This window comes from Neofelis nebulosa, chromosome 1 (genome assembly GCF_028018385.1).
Source record: "Neofelis nebulosa isolate mNeoNeb1 chromosome 1, mNeoNeb1.pri, whole genome shotgun sequence".
Classification (NCBI taxonomy): Eukaryota; Metazoa; Chordata; class Mammalia; order Carnivora; family Felidae; genus Neofelis; species Neofelis nebulosa.
Genome location: NC_080782.1, coordinates 159,252,398 through 159,270,600, shown reverse-complemented (window position 1 = coordinate 159,270,600; position 18,203 = coordinate 159,252,398). Strand labels below are relative to the sequence as shown.

Sequence of the window (18,203 nt, the reverse complement as noted above, 5' to 3'; positions counted from 1 at the left end):
TTTCTGTCACGTGTACCTCGGGTGGTCTGGCTTCGGTTTGCGGGGCTTCAGGGAAAAGCAGTTTTCGTTCTCAGTGCTTCCAGTCAACACAGTGGGAGAAAACTGGAAACCTTAGTTTGGAGAGTCAGGGTCAGACATTCAAGGAAACCAGAAGAATTCAGGACCCAGCCCAGGTGTATAGACAACCAACGAACTCTCAAAGACGGTTCATCGGAACTATGATCTTACATTTTCACAGGTGTGTTACTGGAACAATCTCTCTCTCTGAAACCACCCTCGTCTCCACCAAAGATCGCCAAATTAGGACACATTTGTTTGTAAAACTGTCCAGTTGGAGCTGGGCCTGTTTACACAGGCGCCATCACAACGGTGATTGGTCATATAGGTGTTTGGTTTTTTCAATCTGCTTCGCTGGAACTTTTCGTAAGGAATGTCAGATTGAACTTTGAACAGCCTTGTCAGTCTCAAGAAGCCAAGCCAAATACTGGCCACCAGCCTTTGCCTGCCATACCTATAGATGTGGGTGGCTCCCTCTCTTCTCGAGATCCCCCAAATACCCTGAGGTTCCTGCACCTGCCAGGAAGTGACAACCTTCCTTATTCACCTGGTAAGGCTGCTGGAAACTTTGTAAGCAACGTACGAGGCAAGTTTTCCAAGGGGCTTCATTGGCTCGGCAAAGTCAACCTTAATTAGTTCCTTAAAGCTCTCTGATTGTAGCTGAGTCTAGGCATATCTCCCTCAACTATGACATTCCAGTCAAAGCCTTGGAAACATGACCAATGTTTCCAGTGGCATCCTGTTGCAAGGAGAACGGATTCGTATCGAACTTCTGCAAATAAATACACTGCCGTGAAAATACGAGAATACTCCCTGAGAGTTTTGAATTCTGGTGGTACCAGGTAGGGAGAAAGGGATAAATGTTTCCTATCTGTTTATGAGGAACTTATTTACCAAACGTCTACCAAATGTCATAGGCAGACTTAAATTTAGAAGAGCAAACATTAGAGGACCAGCAATGTTTACACAAGTGTCTGTTTGAAAGCAGTTTCCCCATTAGTTCTGGGAATTCTTACTAAGCTTAGCTTTATGATCCTGAAGGGATCAGAGAGCTGTATTTGTCAATGCAGTGCAGCTGGCAAGGAGATTCTGTGACACACGATACTTCAGTAGTTCGTATTACAAGCGATGACGCTATACCAGGACATATCAAAACCTTAGGAATCTTATAAAATCTCTAGGACACTTAGAGCAATCACCCATACAACAAAGCCTAAGAAGGTTCCTCATCGCTTATTTGATGATGCCTCCCATGTCATTTGACACACCAGGGAATCAGCCTAATTCGTCAAAAAGACTTCCATTCACAAGCTGGGTTTTTGGAAGTTGGGGAAATACCAGAAGGTTTCAAAACACGTGCCTAAATAGGATTACAGATCGTTACAAAACGGGATACTTATTTAGCCAGGATGGCAAGAAGAGATTCTCAAGGTAAATGCAGACAGCAAGGTAAATGGAGCTGTGAGCAAACTTTAGCTCTCTTAACACTGAGCAGATTCAACTTCCTTAAGTAAGCAAAGACCTAACAAAGACAAGACATAGAAACTTTGTTTTTCTAGGCAGATTAAAGGTAAAGAAAAACCTCTGTTGATAATTTTGACCCATCATCTAAGAAGCCTCTGTCACATTAACAGCGAGAAAACCCAAATTCCAGTCTTATACCGCAGTACTTTGGATACTAAAACTCATTCGTTGCAACAAGATGAATTTTTAAAAAGATATGCAGTCCCTTCTTCTCTTCCTCCGTGTCACCTCCCACGTTGATACATACTTATTTGGACAAGGACATCCAGGGCACTGCATGGGTCTGAGTTCTTGTGACGGGTGTTGGGATGTGCTGACCAGAATCTCTGGCAGGAACCAAGGTCTCCCAGCCATAGCAATGCTGCCTACAGCCTTCGACGCTCAGACATCATCAGGGATCACTGTGACTGTACACAGCGGCCTTGCCAAGGGCATTGCCCGCTGCCCAGGTGGTCACGTCCAAAGACGCTAACGAAGAGCCAGCCCCTTTCTCCTAAGTTTGGATGCTTCCGAAGGGCAGTCCAACTTTCGAGACTGCTCAGAGAGTCGGCTAAGGCTTCCGTTGAAGTGTCACTGCTCAACTTCTGCCTGACATCGTTCTCTGCCTCCCCCTTCTCTTCCCCAGGGGTCGATCGCTGCCCTCATAAACTTGTTTCTTACATGCGAAACTCCAGAATCTCGGTCCCGACCATGCACAGCATTTCTTTCGAAAGATTCCCTTCTCGCAAACCTTCTGCAATTTTCCCTTTCGCATTCCTTCAGATTTTGTCCTACGTTTTCCCCTCTTTATTTTTTTTTAAATTTTGTTTGAGAGAGAGAGAGCACAAGCGGGGGAGGGGGGGAGAGAGAGACACAGAGAGACACTCAGAGAGAGAATCTCAAGCAGGCTCCACTTGGAGCCTGACACGGGGCTCAATCCCACAACTCTGGGATTATGACTTACGCAGAGGTCAGGAGTGGGATGCTCAACAGACTGAGCCACCCAGGTACCCCAAGTTTTCCCTCTTTGAATAACCAGTCTCACTTTCATTAAATACAGAATTTTTTCCCTTATTTTTTCAAGTAGCATTAATTACATTTATTAAAATTATTTACATCTGTCTGTCTGTCCTTCGCTTGCCCATAAGGCTTCAGAAGCCATTGGACAGGGCTCTAACGTCTTTTTCTTTTCCATCACATTTTGTGACAGTCACAACGCCAACAGCTGGTCTGACTTACAATAAACACAAGCAGAGTGAAACTATCATATTTAATGTTGGCAATTCTAAAGACTTCTGTCAATTTGAACTAAACGAACAACGTTACATTAGCTTTCATACCAAATATTATCCAAGATCACTTGAACTTGAAAGACACCTGGGGTTAGTTTCTATCTTTCTGAGTTTTAGAACGCCCAGTTCTTTGTTTTCTTTTAATTGTTTTAATGTTTATTTACTTTTGAGAGAGAGAGAGAGAGAGACAGAGAGAGACAGAGCGTGAATGGGGGAGGATTAGAGAGAGAGGGAGACACAGAATCTCAAGCAGGCTCCAGGCTCTGAGCCCTCAGCACAGAGCCCTACGTGGGGCACGAACCCACAGACCACAAGATCATGACCTGAGCTGAAGTCAGACGCTTAACCGACCGAGCCACCCAGGCGCCCCTAGAACACCCAGTTCTTACAAGCACTTGCCTTCAAACCAGCTAAGTAGAGCACTTTTACAAATTAATTTCACAACCACCACCCGGAGGTAGAGAAACTATCTCACATTTACATAGACACACGTACCATTCCACAAACAGGGTGCAAGCAAAACCTTAAAGGCCCAGTTGCCTAATATCTCCCTTTTCCAAAACACAGCTAAGTGCAAGATGGTCTTACCATTTATGGATCCCTTCATCGGTCGTCTTTCTCAGGAGTCTGATGAATATTGTGGTGGAGCAGAGTTGCCAAAAACAAACGATGGCCTCGTTTGGGAGACTCCAGCCCATAGGGCTGGATGTGCAGATAGATTGTCCTTTCCCAGCGTCCAACGAGGACATGGCTTGTTGTATTCACAGATGCCCAAAGCAGTCAAAGCAGCTGACAGACCAGTTGAAGCCCAGGTTACCTCCGTGAATTTTCCCCTCCCCACCCCACCCCCTGCCCCGCTTCAGCTGTGTCCAGTCTGCGGTGTGGCCCATCCGTTGTGGACGGAGGCTCTCAGAAGAGGTCCATAGATGTTCAGCCTGATTCTGGAGACACTACTGGTCCTGGTCCTCTCTTTCCACAGACAAGAGAAAGGTCTCTTTTGTCGCTGAGAAAATAACTCATGTGGCTGGATATTTTAGAAAACTCCTCTGGTGACTGTCTGGAAGGTGGCCCAGAGATATTTAGGGTGCATCAAAGCAATGCCGGCCTGATAGAATTAGTTAGGAAGTGTTCTTTCTCCTGAAGTTTTTGGAAGAGTTTGAGAAGATTGGTGTCAATTCTTCCAATGTTTGGTAGAACTCACCAGTGAGGCTGTCAGATCCGGGGCTTTTTTTTGTCAGGTGGTCTTTGATTACGGCCTCAATCTCCTCCCTAGTTATGTACGAATCTCTTCCGATTTTCTCTTTCTTTGTGATTTAGTCTTGGTAGGTTTTCTAGGTCTAGAGATTTGTCCATTGTATCTGGATTCTCCAATAAGCTGGAATACACTTGTTGATAGCACTCTAACCCTTTCTACGTCTGTAAGGAGTAGAAAGACCCTCTGTTTCATGTATCTCTGCTCTAATCTTTATTATTTCCTTCCCTTTGCTACCTTTGGCTTTTTCTAGTTTCTTAAGTTGCACGTCTATGGTGTTGATTTAAGATCTGTCTTGATGTTTACTGTGAGCGTTTACAGCTATAAATTTCCCCCTCACCACTGCTTTGTTGTTTTCCAGGAGTTTTGACGCGTCGTGTTTCATTTCCCTTCACCTCTACGTATTTTCGCATTCCACTGTGATTTCTTCTTGGACACATTGGTTCTTTGAGAGTGTGTTTTCAGTTTTCACAGCTTTTTAAATTTTCCACTCTTCCTTCTGTTACCGATTTCTGACTTCATCTTCTTGTGGTTGGAAAAGATACTTTGTGTGATAGCTATCTTGTAAAATCTACTGAGACTTAACTCGTGACCTAATGCAAAGTCTGTCTCAGAGAAGGTCCCTCGTGCCGTTATTGTTGGGTGGGGTCCCATGCCCGTCTGTTAGATCTGGCTGGGCTATCGTGTTCTTCAAATCCTCTGTGTCCTTACTTACCTTCTGTCTGGTTGTTCTGTCCATTATCGACAGTGGGATATTGAAGGCTCCAATGATTATTATAGAACTATTTTTCCCTTCAGTTCTGTCGATAATGGCCTCTCATTATGTGTGTAAATGTTTATCATTTTTTCTTCTTGCTGTACTGAACCTCTTAATTCATATAAAATGTCCTTCTTTGTCTCTTGTAACATTTTCTGATTTAACGTCTGTTTTGTCTGGTATTATTACAGCCACTCCACCCTTTCTTTTGGTTACTATTTGCATGGATTATCTTTTTCCTTCCTTTCATGTTCAACTTTTTTGTGTCTTTGGATCTGAGTCCCTTGTAGGTAACACATAGTTGGATCCTATGTTTTTATCCATTTCACTAATCTGTTTAATCTGCTTACATTTAAAGTCATCACTGATAAGGAAGGAATTCCTTCTGTGGTTTGCTCTTTGTTTTCTATATGCCTTAATTGCTTTCGGTCTCAAATTTTCTGCATGACTATCTTCTTTTGCATTTAGTTGATTTTTTTTGTAGTGAAACATTTTAATTCCCTTCTCATTTCCTTTTGTGTATGTTCTGTGGCGTGTGTGTGTGTGTGTGTGTGTGTGTGTGGTTGTGTGTGGTTACCATGGGATTGCTTTTAACATCCTAAAGTTACAACATTGTAATGTCAATTTATACCAGCTTAACCTCAATAACACATGAAAACTCAGCTACTTTACAGCCCTGACCCCACCTTCTTTCAGTTGTTAATGTCACAAATTTACATCTTTATGCATCTTGTGTCCAAAAGCATAGATGAATAATTAGGTTTTTAAATATATCAGTCTCTTAACATAGAGAACCAAAAGTAGAGCTACAGACCAAAGTCATAACAGTACTAGCGTTCATAATTGTCTGTCTGCTTACTTTTACCGGAGATTATTTCTTCAGAAGGCTTCGAGTTACTTGTTCAGTGCTCTTTCATTTCAACCTGAAGGACCCCCTTCACTGCAGGGCCGGTCTAGTCATCAGGGCAAGGCTTTCAGCTTTGGTTGATCTGGGAATGTTTTCATTTCTTCCTCATTTTTGAAGGACAGTTTTCCCAAATGTAGGATTCTTGGTTGACACCTTTTTGCCTTCAATGCTTTCAACACATCAACCCATGCCTTCTAGCCTCCAAGGTTTCTGATGAGAAATCTCCTCACAACCTTATCAGTGAAAATATGATGAAAAGCAACGTTCCTCTGAGCTTTATAGATGTTAATAATGAGCCTTATCGTGTTTTACACAACACAACGTTTCCTTATACGTTGTAGCACCATTTTGAGACCAGGAACTGAGTATTTTAAGTGTAGACATTACGAGGTCTATACAAGCCAAAATTACAGTTTTCTAAACTTGAAGTGAAAAGGCCACTGAACCATCTTATAGATTTTGATTTCTAACAAAGTAAATATCAATCTTGAAAAGCCCACACAAACAAACAAAAAGCCCATTGGGGGTCTTTTTTTTTTTTATTGAGTAAAGGGGTTTTAGGAGTAAAAAGTGAGGAAACCACTGTGGTCTCAGACATCCCCAGCCATGATTGCATAATTGGCCCATTTCTTGCTGTGCCCTCACAAAGCCCCATGGTGAAGTCATGGCAAGACCTGTCTATATAAGACCCTGGCTCGGCTGGGTGTTTGGTCTTTACAGCCCAGGAAGCCTTGGTGACCTGTCGGCCTTTGACCCTAGCTAGTTTGATTTCAATTCTCTTTTTTTCATTTTGTTTATTTGTTTATTTTCATTTTTCTTTTTTCTCTACTCCTTTGCTCTCCCAACTTTTTTTTGCCTTTTTCTGTTTTTACTTTTTTCTTTTTTTTCTCCTTTTTTAGTTTTTCTTTTTCTCAACTTTTCTTCGTTTCCTCGCTTCATTTTCTTTGTGTGTGTGTGTGTGTGTGTGTGTGCGCGTGTGTGTTTTTCATTTGTTTTTTTTTTTGTGTGTTAGCGTTTTAGTACAGTTAGTATAGTTCATATTGTTAGTTTAGTTCATATCGTTAGTATAGTTCACGTTGTTAGTATAGTTCATAAGCATAGTATTGTTAGTATTGGCAAATTTTGTAGGTTGTTATTGTTGGTTAGCATAGTCCGTGTAATTAGCATTATTTAGCGTTAGTATAGTTAGTAGGTCACCATGCTTCAGGGGCGTAAGGCCATTACCGCTGGTGAGGAGGACTTCTGTATTTACGATATCCCCGAGATCACCAGTGAGGGCAGCGTCCCCCCCAGGAAGCAGTCTGATGTGACGTTCATCAAGAAAACCCAGAAGGACCCCGCTGGCCTCCAGGGACTTTGTCGTGAAGCCCAGAATATGAAGACCTCAAGTCACCCAAGTGTTGTCAAGTCACTTGAGGTGATCAACACCAAGGAAACGTTGGTTCTCCTTTCAGAATACGTAAGCAGAGACAACCTGCGTGACGATTTTACGCACCATGGCCAAGTGACGGAGGAGGTTCCAGACACATTCTGCCGGCTGTTATCGGTGGTGGAGTATTGCCACCAACAAGGTATGATAGGCGGGTATCTGAAGCTGGAGACACTGCTTTTTGGCAAGAAGCTGAAGGTAAAATGCACGGGGGTTGGACTGAGCATCCAGTTTGCTGGCTACAAACTCCACACTTTCTGGGACAGCCCCCCTTATTCTGCCCCGCGACTCTTCCTGCAGCAAAGGGAGGACACCCCTTCTGCAAGCGCTTGGAACCTGGGGGTGGTTTGGTACTGCTTGGCCACCGGGTTGGAGCCGTTTGAGGGGGAAGTCTTCTGGGACGCGGAACGAAATATCGAAAACAGGGAGCACAGTGCTCTGGTTTTCATGTCCCTGGAGAGTGAAAACATGTGGTACACGTTGACAACTATCCAGCCCACGATCAACACACCAACCACAGTCCGCTGCTGGAGCTCCCTCGCAACCTGTTCCAGCACAGGCCTGTCCTCAGAGCGGAGTAGTCTGACCTCCGAAGGGACCAGCATAGGGACCACGATTAGCGGGCCCAGATTCAACTCGCCAGCCACAAACTCCGACACCAGCAGTGAATACAGGCAGCCAGGGAGGATGTCCCTAGAGCCAAAAAATCAGGTTCTCAAACCTCTCAATAAATTAAAAAATGTATTTAAAAAAAATAACAAAATACAACCCTAAAAAAATGTAAATAAATGAGAGCCATGAGAGCCACGTGTCCGTGCCTTTATTTTATTTTGTTTTTTAACTTTAAAGGAACTTAAATGTTTGTTTTGAAAAAGAAGGGACAGTGTGAGTGGGGGAGGGACAGAGAGAGAATCCCAAGTCTACTCTGTGCTGTCAGCTCGGAGCCCGACGCGGGGCTCCAGCTCACAAAATTGTGGGATGGCGACCTGAGCAAGACCAAGAGTGGGACGCTTGAGCCACTGAGGCCCACCCAGGAGCCCCGTCCCTGCGTTTTAAGTGCAGGGAACGATGCTGAGCTCCAGGAAGCCCGGGGACATGGCACAGGAGATTGGCCAGGGTGACGGGTGGGACCAGATCCAGAACAGCTTCACAGGCTGGAGGAGTGTCGGTGGGCTAGTGACCTGCTGGATGTGGAGTTGTAGGAAGCACAAGGTGGAGGTGGTGAAGTTTTGGAGTGATGGGGGGTTCGTGGGTCTGGAGCCAATGGCCAAGGAAGAATTCGTGAAGAAGTCTTTGGTGCAAAAAGGTGATTTTATTAAAGCACGGGGACAGGTCCATGGGCAGGGAGAGCTGCACTGGCGTCGTGACGGGTAGCTCATTATATACCCTCAGGTTGGGAGGGGGTTAGGGAGAGAGCCAGACTTACTCTAGGACTCAAGGTTCCAGGACCTTGAGGGGCTAGCTGTTGCCAGGAAAACGCCATTTCTTGCCGTTTAATGAAACCTCAGCCATGAGGATGGATCTGGGCAGGCCATAAGCGTGGAGGATGATTGCCAGCATATATGTTGCGGCGGTTAGGATGAAGTAGATTTGTCTTTATTTGTCATAATGGCGTGTGGGCAGCGGGGCCCCGGGGGTGGGTCACAATGGGGTATGGGCAGCAGGAGTCCAGGGGATGGGTCACAATGGTGTGTGGGCAGCAGGAGCCCCTGGGGTGGGTCACAATGGGGTGTGGGCAGCGGGAGTCCAGGGGATGGGTCACAATGGTGTGTGGGCCATGGGAGCCCCGGGTCCCCTTCCAGGGACTGCCCACCTGGTGGGGAAGGAATGAGCTGGGTGCAAACACTCTGGATATCACCCTCTCTTTCCTGTGCACCCACTGGGGACCAGACCTTAGCCGGTGGATGTCCCAGCTCTCCCTACCCCACCCTCCCCCCTGCTGTCCCCCTCCTCCCTTCTGTCCTGGCTCCGGACTCACCTGCTCTCACTGGCCACAGGTGCAGGGTCCATCATGGCCCCCTTCCTTTCATGTCTCACTTTGGCCACCTCCAGAAGCTGACTTGGATGACCACGCATAGCAGGCTCTTTTTGCCCAGATGTTGGGCCAACAGTAATCCACTTATCTCACTGGAAAGTCTTAAGACACTACATAAAACCAAATCATGGCTCTGTGCCCTCTGTATACATGACAGAGAACCCCAATATAACAGACTGGTGAGGAAGGAGGTGGGGTGAGATCAGAGAGGTCCCTAGTAATGGCCCCCGAGTTGTAACTACTGAGAGGCTTGTCACCTCTGGGTGCCCCAGGAGATTCACTCCTCTCTCCCCTTCATCCCCGACCAGAAACACTCCAGATTTGTGCCAGCAGACTGGTTGACTGTACTGTGTTTTAAAGGACAAGGAGTGCATAATTCACTCATTTATTCACTCAACAAACACGTTTACATGATGGTATATATGGTGGAGGTTCCATGGGGCACAGGACCCAGTTCCTGCCCTTCAGAGCTGAGGCCACCGAGAATAGGTAAGGGAGCGTGGAGTGCAGTTCCAGAGTCAGGTTCAGATCGCAGCTCTACCACTGACTCGCCGTGTGACCTTGGGGAAGTCACTTAACCTCTCGGGGCCTCAGTCTTCCCACCTATAAAATGCATACGCTAGTGATGCCCGCCTCGAGGACAGCTGTGAAATTGAAATAAGGTCATTTAGAGAAGCTCTGGGAACACTGCCCAGGGCAAAGTGCGGCAAGTATTTACTGCTCATTTGGCGGCCATTACTGAGCACCTACTATGTGCCAGGCACCAGGGATGCAGCAGTAGGCCCCGGAGGGGTAGACAGGTGAGCAGTGCAGAATACCCAGGAGACCCCAGGTGTGGGAAAGCAGAGGCTCCTGGGGATCACACTCCCTCCACCTTTCCTTGCCCTGAACCTACAGCTGCTGACCCCTCCTGCTCACCTGCCAGCCAGACCCCATTGTCCTGCGGCATCTGGGGAGCGCTTTGCCAATTGCCTGCCTCAAAGGTGCACTTGTCCTAGCTCTTGCCAGCTGGGGGACCTCAGGACACTGCCTTGGCCTCTCATCACCTGCTTTCTTTCTGTGAGGGAGGACCCAGCCCCTTCCACAGGGGTTCAGCGAGGAGCAGGGGACAGAGTGGATGGCATCCATCCAGCAGGGTCAGCTCCTGCGGTGACCGGGAAGCAGCTGGTCAGCTTTAAACACACCTGCAGCTCCCCTGTGGCTCGCGGAGCCTCGTGGTCTGTGGTCTGCAGAGGCGGCCCAGGGCGGGTGATGTATCTGTGCCCCAGGTGTGGTGGAGGGGGGTTAATTAAAAAGGTGGCTGGGAGATGAATTTCTGGAAACACAAATTGGAAACCAGTGGAAGCTATCGATCTGCCTAATGGGAAGCTGATGGTTTCTGAGCGTGCAGACAGCTCCGGCACAGGCAGGTGGCAGGAATCGATGTGGCCCCTTCCCTGAGCTGATCGGTCCCAGGTGCACTGGGAACATGGGTCGGGGAAGGGCCGAGGAGGTGCCCACAGCCTCCCGGTGGGGCCCTGGGGTACTGATTCTGGCTCAGAGCTGGGGAGCCCGCTGCGTTTCTGCTTGGGGTCCTCATCAGAGGAGCTCCTATCCTGCCTCAGTTTCCTCATCTGGAAACTCCTGACCCCTGGTATTATTGTCAGGTTAAGTGGGTTGTGACAAATCCCGTCCTCAGTGCTGGGTACACGGGAGTAAACACCCTGGCCCAGGTCTCAGCCCTCCTGGAGCTCACACTCTAGTGGGTGCCACACACAATGAGCAGATACAGTTTCAGGGAGAACTGCCTGTGCAAAGGCCTTGAGGGGGGAGGACCCGGTGGCCTGCAGTTGGCAACAGTAGCCTGGGATGTGAATAGACATCACCGTGGCAATCCACAAATACCCCCCAGATTTCAGATCCCCACACCCCCAGGGGACTGCGGCACCATTGCGGAGAACCAGTGATGTGGATCTGCTCGTTTCCTTTTCACGGAGTCCCTGCGGCATACACGTAATTTTATGCCCGTTACACAGATAAACAAAGTAAAGCTCAGAGACACTTGGCCAGGGCTGAAGGCCACACAGCTAGGAAACCGAGCCTCCAGTGCAGTGCTTTGCCACAGCTCATGGAGCGGGCGTGGCTGTATTCCTTTGGTGTCCCCGCACTATCACAGCAGGGCTGGGCCCAGGGCCTGGCTCAGCAGCCCCGGCCCATCTTGGGCTGCGATGGTCTAGAATGTAGGCAGGTGACTGTTCACACTGCCCCTGGTGAGTGGATGCCATTGAGGCGTGGGCAGACTTTATCAAGCTCCGGCTGGTGCCTGGTCTCCTGTCTCACCACACCCCTTCCTTCCCTCCCTAGACCAGAGTCAATTTGAAAGCACTTACTCGTGAAATGCTCTCTCAGGATTTGGGTGGGGAAGATGGCCAGTGTTAGTCTGCTTATTGATCGCTGGACTTTATAAGGGTTTACCTCTGAAACAATGAAACTGAAAGATGGCCTCTAAATTTTTATCTCCAGCCTATATCTCCACCGCCTCCCCCCCAATTCCAGGCTTTTTAGCACCAGTGGCCCTTCAGGCATCACACTGCCCATCCACCCAAGGGCCTCCTGGGTCTCCGTTTCCTTTCTACTGTCTCAGCAGGGGGAGCTTTTATAAGCACAAACCACATCATGTTGCTGGTTTGGAACACCCGATGCTTTGCACTTTGCCCAAAATCTAGATTCCCCATCACACCTGCCCTGCCTCCCCCTCTACCTCCCCTGAAGGGGCACTCCCCTTCAGACACTCCGTTCCCCTTGCAGCTCTTCAAGTACACAGGGTGTTCTCTGGCCTCAGGGACTTTGCACTGGCCACTCCCTGTCTGAACCACTAGTATCCCAGGTCTTTGCACGACTGGTGCCTTGTCACTATCCAGGTCTCAGCTCACAGGTCACCTCCTTGGGAAACACTCCCGGACCATCCCCAGACACCTTCACGGCGCGTAGTGCCCTCTCCAAGTATTGAGTGTGCACCTGTGCACAAGCTTCCCGTCTATCCCTACCCCCATGGTAGCAGGAACTGTCTTTCCTACTTACCACCCAATCCCCAGGGCCTAGGCCAGGGTTTGGTAAACATTTGTACAATTAATCAATGAACAGAGTGTGAGGCTTTGCAAAAATTCAGCCGGAGACACAACCTGACTTGGCCCGGAATCCTGGGCTTTGCTGGATTTACCCTCACTTGGTGGCATTGTGCTGGGTCTGCCCGCCACCCCCTCCACCAGTCCCAAACCACTGACCTGAGGATAGGTAACCCTGTGGTGTCCTCAGCCCCTGGCTCTGTCCCAGCTCGGAGGGCGGGCCTCAAGGGGATGTCCTGGAGGCCGGTCTGCACTGAAAGTCCAAGCCCTCTGTGTGTGTTGAGGGGAAATGCCTCCCCCTGGGCTGCCAACCCCAGCAGAGGAAACCACCCCAACACCCAAGGGGTTAGGACTTGAGGATGAAGTTTCACCAGGCAGATGAGGAGAGAGGGAAGAGTGTCCTGGGCAGAGGGAACAGTGTGTGCAAAGGCCTAGATGTAGGAAGAGCCTTGTATAAAGACAGAAGAGGAAAGAGCCAGCCAAACCTCATTTTGGAAGGAGGACTATGGTCTTCATCTGCCTCATTGGATCTCCCCCACCACTCTATGCTAAGGAGGAGTCGGTGGAGCTTCACTCAAGGTCATGGGGAAGTCTTCTCCCATGGCCCCTTGTACCAGCCTCCTCCCTGCCCTCCCTGTTCCTGCCCTTGCCACCCTGCTAACTGTTCTCAGCACAAAGCCAGAGGGGCCCTCCCAAGGCTCCCACCTTAGAGTAAAGGCCAAGGCCATCCAAAGCCTGCACCAGCCAGTCCTCTGACCACCCCTCCTCAACTGTCCCCATCACTCCCTCTGCACCAGCACAGCGGCCTCCTCGCTGATCCTGGAACACACCAGGCACACTCCTACCTCACTCAGGGCCTTTGCACGTGCTGAGCCCTCTGCCCAGAACCACCTCCTTCCTTGCTGGTTCTGCTTGTATAGGGAGACAAGGTGAATTGGGCACGAACAGGGAGCACTTTGAGGTTGAGGGGGCTTTCCTGGTATCTAAAGCTGCCCCAAGGGAGACCTTTTGGGGAACACTGATGGCTATTTTCCTAAAACGTAGGGCCAAGAAGCCCTCCCAGAGCTGGAGCCCCAGGGTGATCTGGGAGAAGTCCCATTTACCTTGGCCTGCTTCATTCCTGTAAATACTGACTGTGGCTTCCCAAAAGATCGAGCTCTGCCAGTGATGTGACTTAAGCGGGGCCTCTAAGGGCTACGGATGCCTGGGCCAGCACTCAGGCACAGAATGGCCACTACCCGTAAGCCCCGCCTGGTGCCGCCTCCGCTCTTTCTGAACAGAGGACGGTAGTGACCTCCGTGACCACCCGAGGGACCTGAGCCTGAGAAGTCTTTGTCCCACTGGCTCTGAGAGGATGCAAGTCTTAGTGGTTTTAAAATGTCGGATTCTCATGAAATGCCATCCAGCACACCTGAAGCGGCTTCCCCTCCCACCCCACCGAGTACTTGTCAGCACCCCCAGGCCGGAGTCTGACACGCCCACGTGCCCAACTCCGGCATCAACTTCCCCAGGTGGCAGACACAGGCAGCCTAGTCCAGCTGCACCCATTCCTGGACCTGAAACTCCACTCAGGTCTCTGCTCAAGTGTCGCCTCCTAACCCCCCTCCCCATCTTATCCCAGTTCCTTCTCCTTCAGGGCACTGTTGGCTACCTGACATGTGACATAGTCATTGTGCAACAGCTTCCTCGGTAGGTAATTTACATATAGAAAGCCCACCCGCTTAAAGCATGCAAGGCCACGGTTTTAGTATATTCAGAGTTGTGCAACCATCACCACTGTCTAATTTTGTGATGTTTGCATCACCCATAAACCTATACCCATTAATAGTCATTCCCCGTTATTACCCCCGTCTTCCAAGCCCCTGGCAACCACTTACCCATTTCCTGTCTCTGTGGACTCGCCTGTCCTGAATATTCCTATAAACGGGACCATGCGCTCTGTGGTCTTTTGTGACCGACTTCGTTCATGGAGCAAAGTGTTATTTCTAATCATCCATTTCCCCCTACCTCAGGGCCTTTGCACTGCTGCTCCCTTTGCCGTGAATGTTCTTCCTCAGATACCTCTGCGGCTCCTTCCTTCACTCCGCTCCTCAGCAAGGGCTTCCCCAACCCCTATTTAAATGGGTAATTCTCGTCCTCTTCCTGGCCCTTCCAACCTTACCAGCTTTGCTTTCCTTCAGAGATCTTAGCTTCCCCCCACTCCCTGACATCGCTGCACTTCCCTATGATTCTGTTACCAGCCTCCCCAAAAGTCAGGGACCTTGTCTCGCTCACTGCTCAGTGCCCCCAAAAATGGCTGCATGTAATAGCTGCTCTGTGTTGGTTGAATGAAGAAATTCCAGGGTCTTCTGGGATCCTTTTAACCTTACTCAGAGCCAGCCTAGGGTCTGGTGAGGCCAAGGGCCACCTGGGGGCAGGCACGCATCAGGAGCGCTATCACCCTGGGATGCTCAGTTTTGGCCTCTAGATGCCGCCACAGTGCTCAGGGTTCCAGGGGCCGAGCTCAGCAAGGGCCTTAAGTGTCCGGGGCCTTCGGTGCCCACGAAGGGCAGCTGGGCATCTCGCACAGTGCCATGGAGCTGGCCATGAGGACAAGGTCTGCAAGCAGGGCTCAGGCCTCAGCCTTCCCCGGTGACAAATGGCTGATAATTAATGTTGGACCCGCACGTTATTAATCGATTTAAAGTCGAGTGCGCAGCCAGAAGCGATTCCGAGGAAAAAAATGTTCAGCCCCACATCCTCCTCATTCTTACTCATCAATCACCAATTTTGCAGGCAGCTTATTAAAATGTAGAGAAAAGCGTGGCTGGAGAAATAAAAAGCCCTTAAAGGCCCAGAGATGGTTTATCAGGGTTTTGCAGATGCGGAGGCAAAGGGTGGGGAGAGGGGTGTCAGGAATGGCAGAGCTGAGGGGCCAGGCTCCATTTCACAGAGGGAGGGGCTGAGGTCAGATCCTCAAAGGTGAAGGGCGATGGTGTGAAATCCAGAAGGGTTCATGCCAGCCCAGGAGCATGGCCAGAGGCTCGAGCCCCCAGCCCAGGAGGGGGGTGAAAGGGGGGGGCGGAGCTTGCATAACATGCCAGCAGACAGAACGAAGATCCCATGTGGAGGACTTAGTGACCGAGGACAGCGGATCTAGGTCCAAATGCAGGGCAGGGGAAGACCGTTGCTTTGGAGTTAGGCAGATCTGGATTCAAATCCCAGCTCTTCTCCCGACCAGTGGTATTAGCGGGTAAGTTGCTTTCTGTCTTGGAGCCTCAACTTCCTCCTGAGCCAGGAGAAAACCAGACCACTCTCAAAGGTTTGCAACATGGAAGGAGGCCACGTATACGAAGGCCTGGGAGACTTTAGGCAGAGGATAGATGCTCAGTAAATGAGAACTATCTCTGAAGGCCCAGAACCGGTCACAGACCACAGCTGGTGTTTCTTCCGTGTCTCCAGAGGGCATGAGGATGTATTTTGAGTCTAGAGCCAAGCAGGTTTGCCCTCTGCTAGGACAGTCTTTCCAAGTACCAGAAGCCTGCTATGCTTTTGCTTGTCCTGTTTCTTGTCTGGGAGTGTGCTTTCTTGTCTCCTTCCCCTAGGGAACTCTTACGCATCCTTCAAAACCTAGCTCATACGGCACCTCCTCTGTGCTGCCTTCCCAGTACTGTCAGTTGCTTGACTTCTGTGTTCCAAACGTACTGGATTCTTGCTAGATTGTGAATCCCTTGTGGGAAGGGCCTTGCTTTGTGCCGCCTCAGGCGGTGACATAATACCTTTAATTGGATGAATAACTAAAGGGATGAGCAAATAAATGAATGGCCATTTACCCCTTCCCTGATGTCACTTAGAGGCCTGTCCCTCGCCATCCTTTGCCTCCATGACTGTGAACTTCTCAAGAGCCAGAGCCCGGTCTAGGGGTCTTGCCTTTGTCTGTCTCCCACTGGCCAGGTCCGTTCTTGATACATACTAGCTACTCAAAAGATGTCAGAATGACCGAGAGGGAAAAGAGGAGACGGGAAAGCTGAGCCCATGCTTAGTAAGCACCTACTAAGAGTCAAGGGTGGTGCTGAGCATTTTCACCTGTATGATCCTTTTTTTAGCGTCATGCCAAGCTCATGGCGCAGATGTGGGTACTGGGGCAGAAGGACCCAGATATGTGCAGGAGCCAGAATTTAAACCACAGAGTCTGAATGGCCCTTGAGAGCTGTTGCCATTTCATGATGATGCCTTCCAAAGGCGTTCATGCATGCATGAGTGACTTAATGAGTACACAGATAAATGAATGAATTACAGAGTTCTCAGGAGAAGCCTGCTGCCTCCTTCCTCTCTCACGCCAGTCCCTCTGCCTCCTGCCCAGGCCTTTCTCTGGTACAGCTGGGTCAGCGCTTTTATTTGGGGTTGTAGAATGAGACCTGGCCCGCCCCATGCCTTTGCAGGACTCCTACCTCCCTGCAGATTTTCCTGTGCGCCGCCCCACTCCTACACCCTACCTTTCCTTGCTCTGCAGCTGCTGGCCCTTCCTGCTCCCCTGCCAATCAGACCCCCATTGTCCTGCCACATCTGGACTGCTCTGCAAATTGCCAGCCCCGAAAGGCTCACTCAGCATTCTCTGCAAGAAGACGTGCAGGCTTCATTCACAAACACGCGTTCCTAAAAGGCTGGTGATTGTGTCCTCAGCATCCCCATTGGGGCCTACCTGGAGACTTGGAGTGGCAGATAAAGCCCCAGATGGCTGGGGAGGGAGGGGTGACGGAGCAGGAAGGGAGCTTGGCCTCTGGGAAGTGCAGGGCATGCATTACAATATCCTTTGTTCCATCAGCTGCCAAAGCCTGTGTTCCTGCCTCTCGAGAGATAGTGTCTTCCTAATGGGGCTGCAAGGATGTCGGCGGCGGGAAGGCTGTTAACACCCCGAGGGCTGGACCTGCCCCGGGGTTCTGGTTCAAGAAGCCTGGGGTGGACATTTGATGCTTTGGTTAGGGGAACCATGAGGAGGCTTCAGGAAGGGCGAGACCCTGCCCAGCTGGGCTCGCCTCTGGGGAAGGCAGTGACCATCTGGACCGGGTCACACGCAGCCCAGGGGACCCCACGGACAGGGATGGTGGCAGTCTCTGGCTCATTCGCCTGTGCAGTAAGCCTAGAGCAAGGTGAGGAAGAGGGAGGGTGCTCAGAGAGCAAGATCTGACTGGTGCCAGCTCACTGATGACCATGGTCACTACCATGGTGAAACAGCAGCAGTGGCCCCTCTGAACCCCACCTGTGCGCCAAGTACAGAACACCTACCTCGCTTAGGGTCTGATTTGACATCAGTGAAGTCTTTGTTCGTGAATAATCTGAATGTGCTCCTCTGCTTTCCGGGGACGTAATGATCGAACTGAACTCCCACCCTCCCTGAATTTCCAGTAGAAGCCCAGAGAGGGCATGCACTCTACCCCAGGTCACACAGCTTAGCAGGTGTAGGACTGACTGAGAGAAGGCCCTCGCGAACATGTGGTTGCTGGAATCAGTTGGCCTGGGTTTGGCTCGTGGGCCCCTCTGCTCAGCCGTGTGGGGAGAGACAGTCCCCGAGCTTCACTGTCCTCAGTTTCTACTTCTGTTCTATGGGCCTGAGGAGACGAAAGAGGCTGCTGTGACCACTCACGCTCAACCCCCCCATCAGTGGACGTGGCTGCTTCTCTGCCACCACCTCCTTATGGCAAACCTGAGAGACGAGGAGCCTGAGGGTCAGGGTGAGGCAGTCCCCAGGGTCACACAGTGCAGTCCCCTCCCTGAGACATCGCTCCTCCTCTGGAAGCTGCTTTGAGAGGCTCGTGGCCTCCTGGGAGACCGTGTGCGGGCTGTGCTCACCCTGAACCTGGTGTCAGAGCCGGGGTGAGGATCTTCCT

General features: G+C 50.0%; 1 protein-coding gene and 1 long non-coding RNA gene across 4 annotated transcripts in view; both read left to right on the top strand.

Moving 5' to 3' along the window:
- Positions 1-7,989, top strand: part of LOC131505333 (serine/threonine-protein kinase MARK2-like) — a 50,521-nt gene extending 42,532 nt beyond the window's left edge. For 2 of the 3 annotated variants that reach the window (XM_058718804.1, XM_058718885.1), the window contains exon 2: positions 6,865-7,989. In XM_058718804.1, coding sequence (XP_058574787.1) covers positions 6,967-7,971 — 1,005 coding nt within the window. In that variant the 5' untranslated portion in view covers positions 6,865-6,966 and the 3' untranslated portion in view covers positions 7,972-7,989. Of the gene's footprint in view, positions 1-6,782; positions 6,811-6,864 lie in introns of those variants that run through there. The other variant, XM_058718964.1, reaches the window with a different exon arrangement.
- LOC131506797 (uncharacterized) overlaps positions 1-18,203 on the top strand; it is a 67,955-nt gene that overhangs the window by 10,657 nt on the left and 39,095 nt on the right. The gene's annotated exons all lie outside the window — the stretch shown is intronic.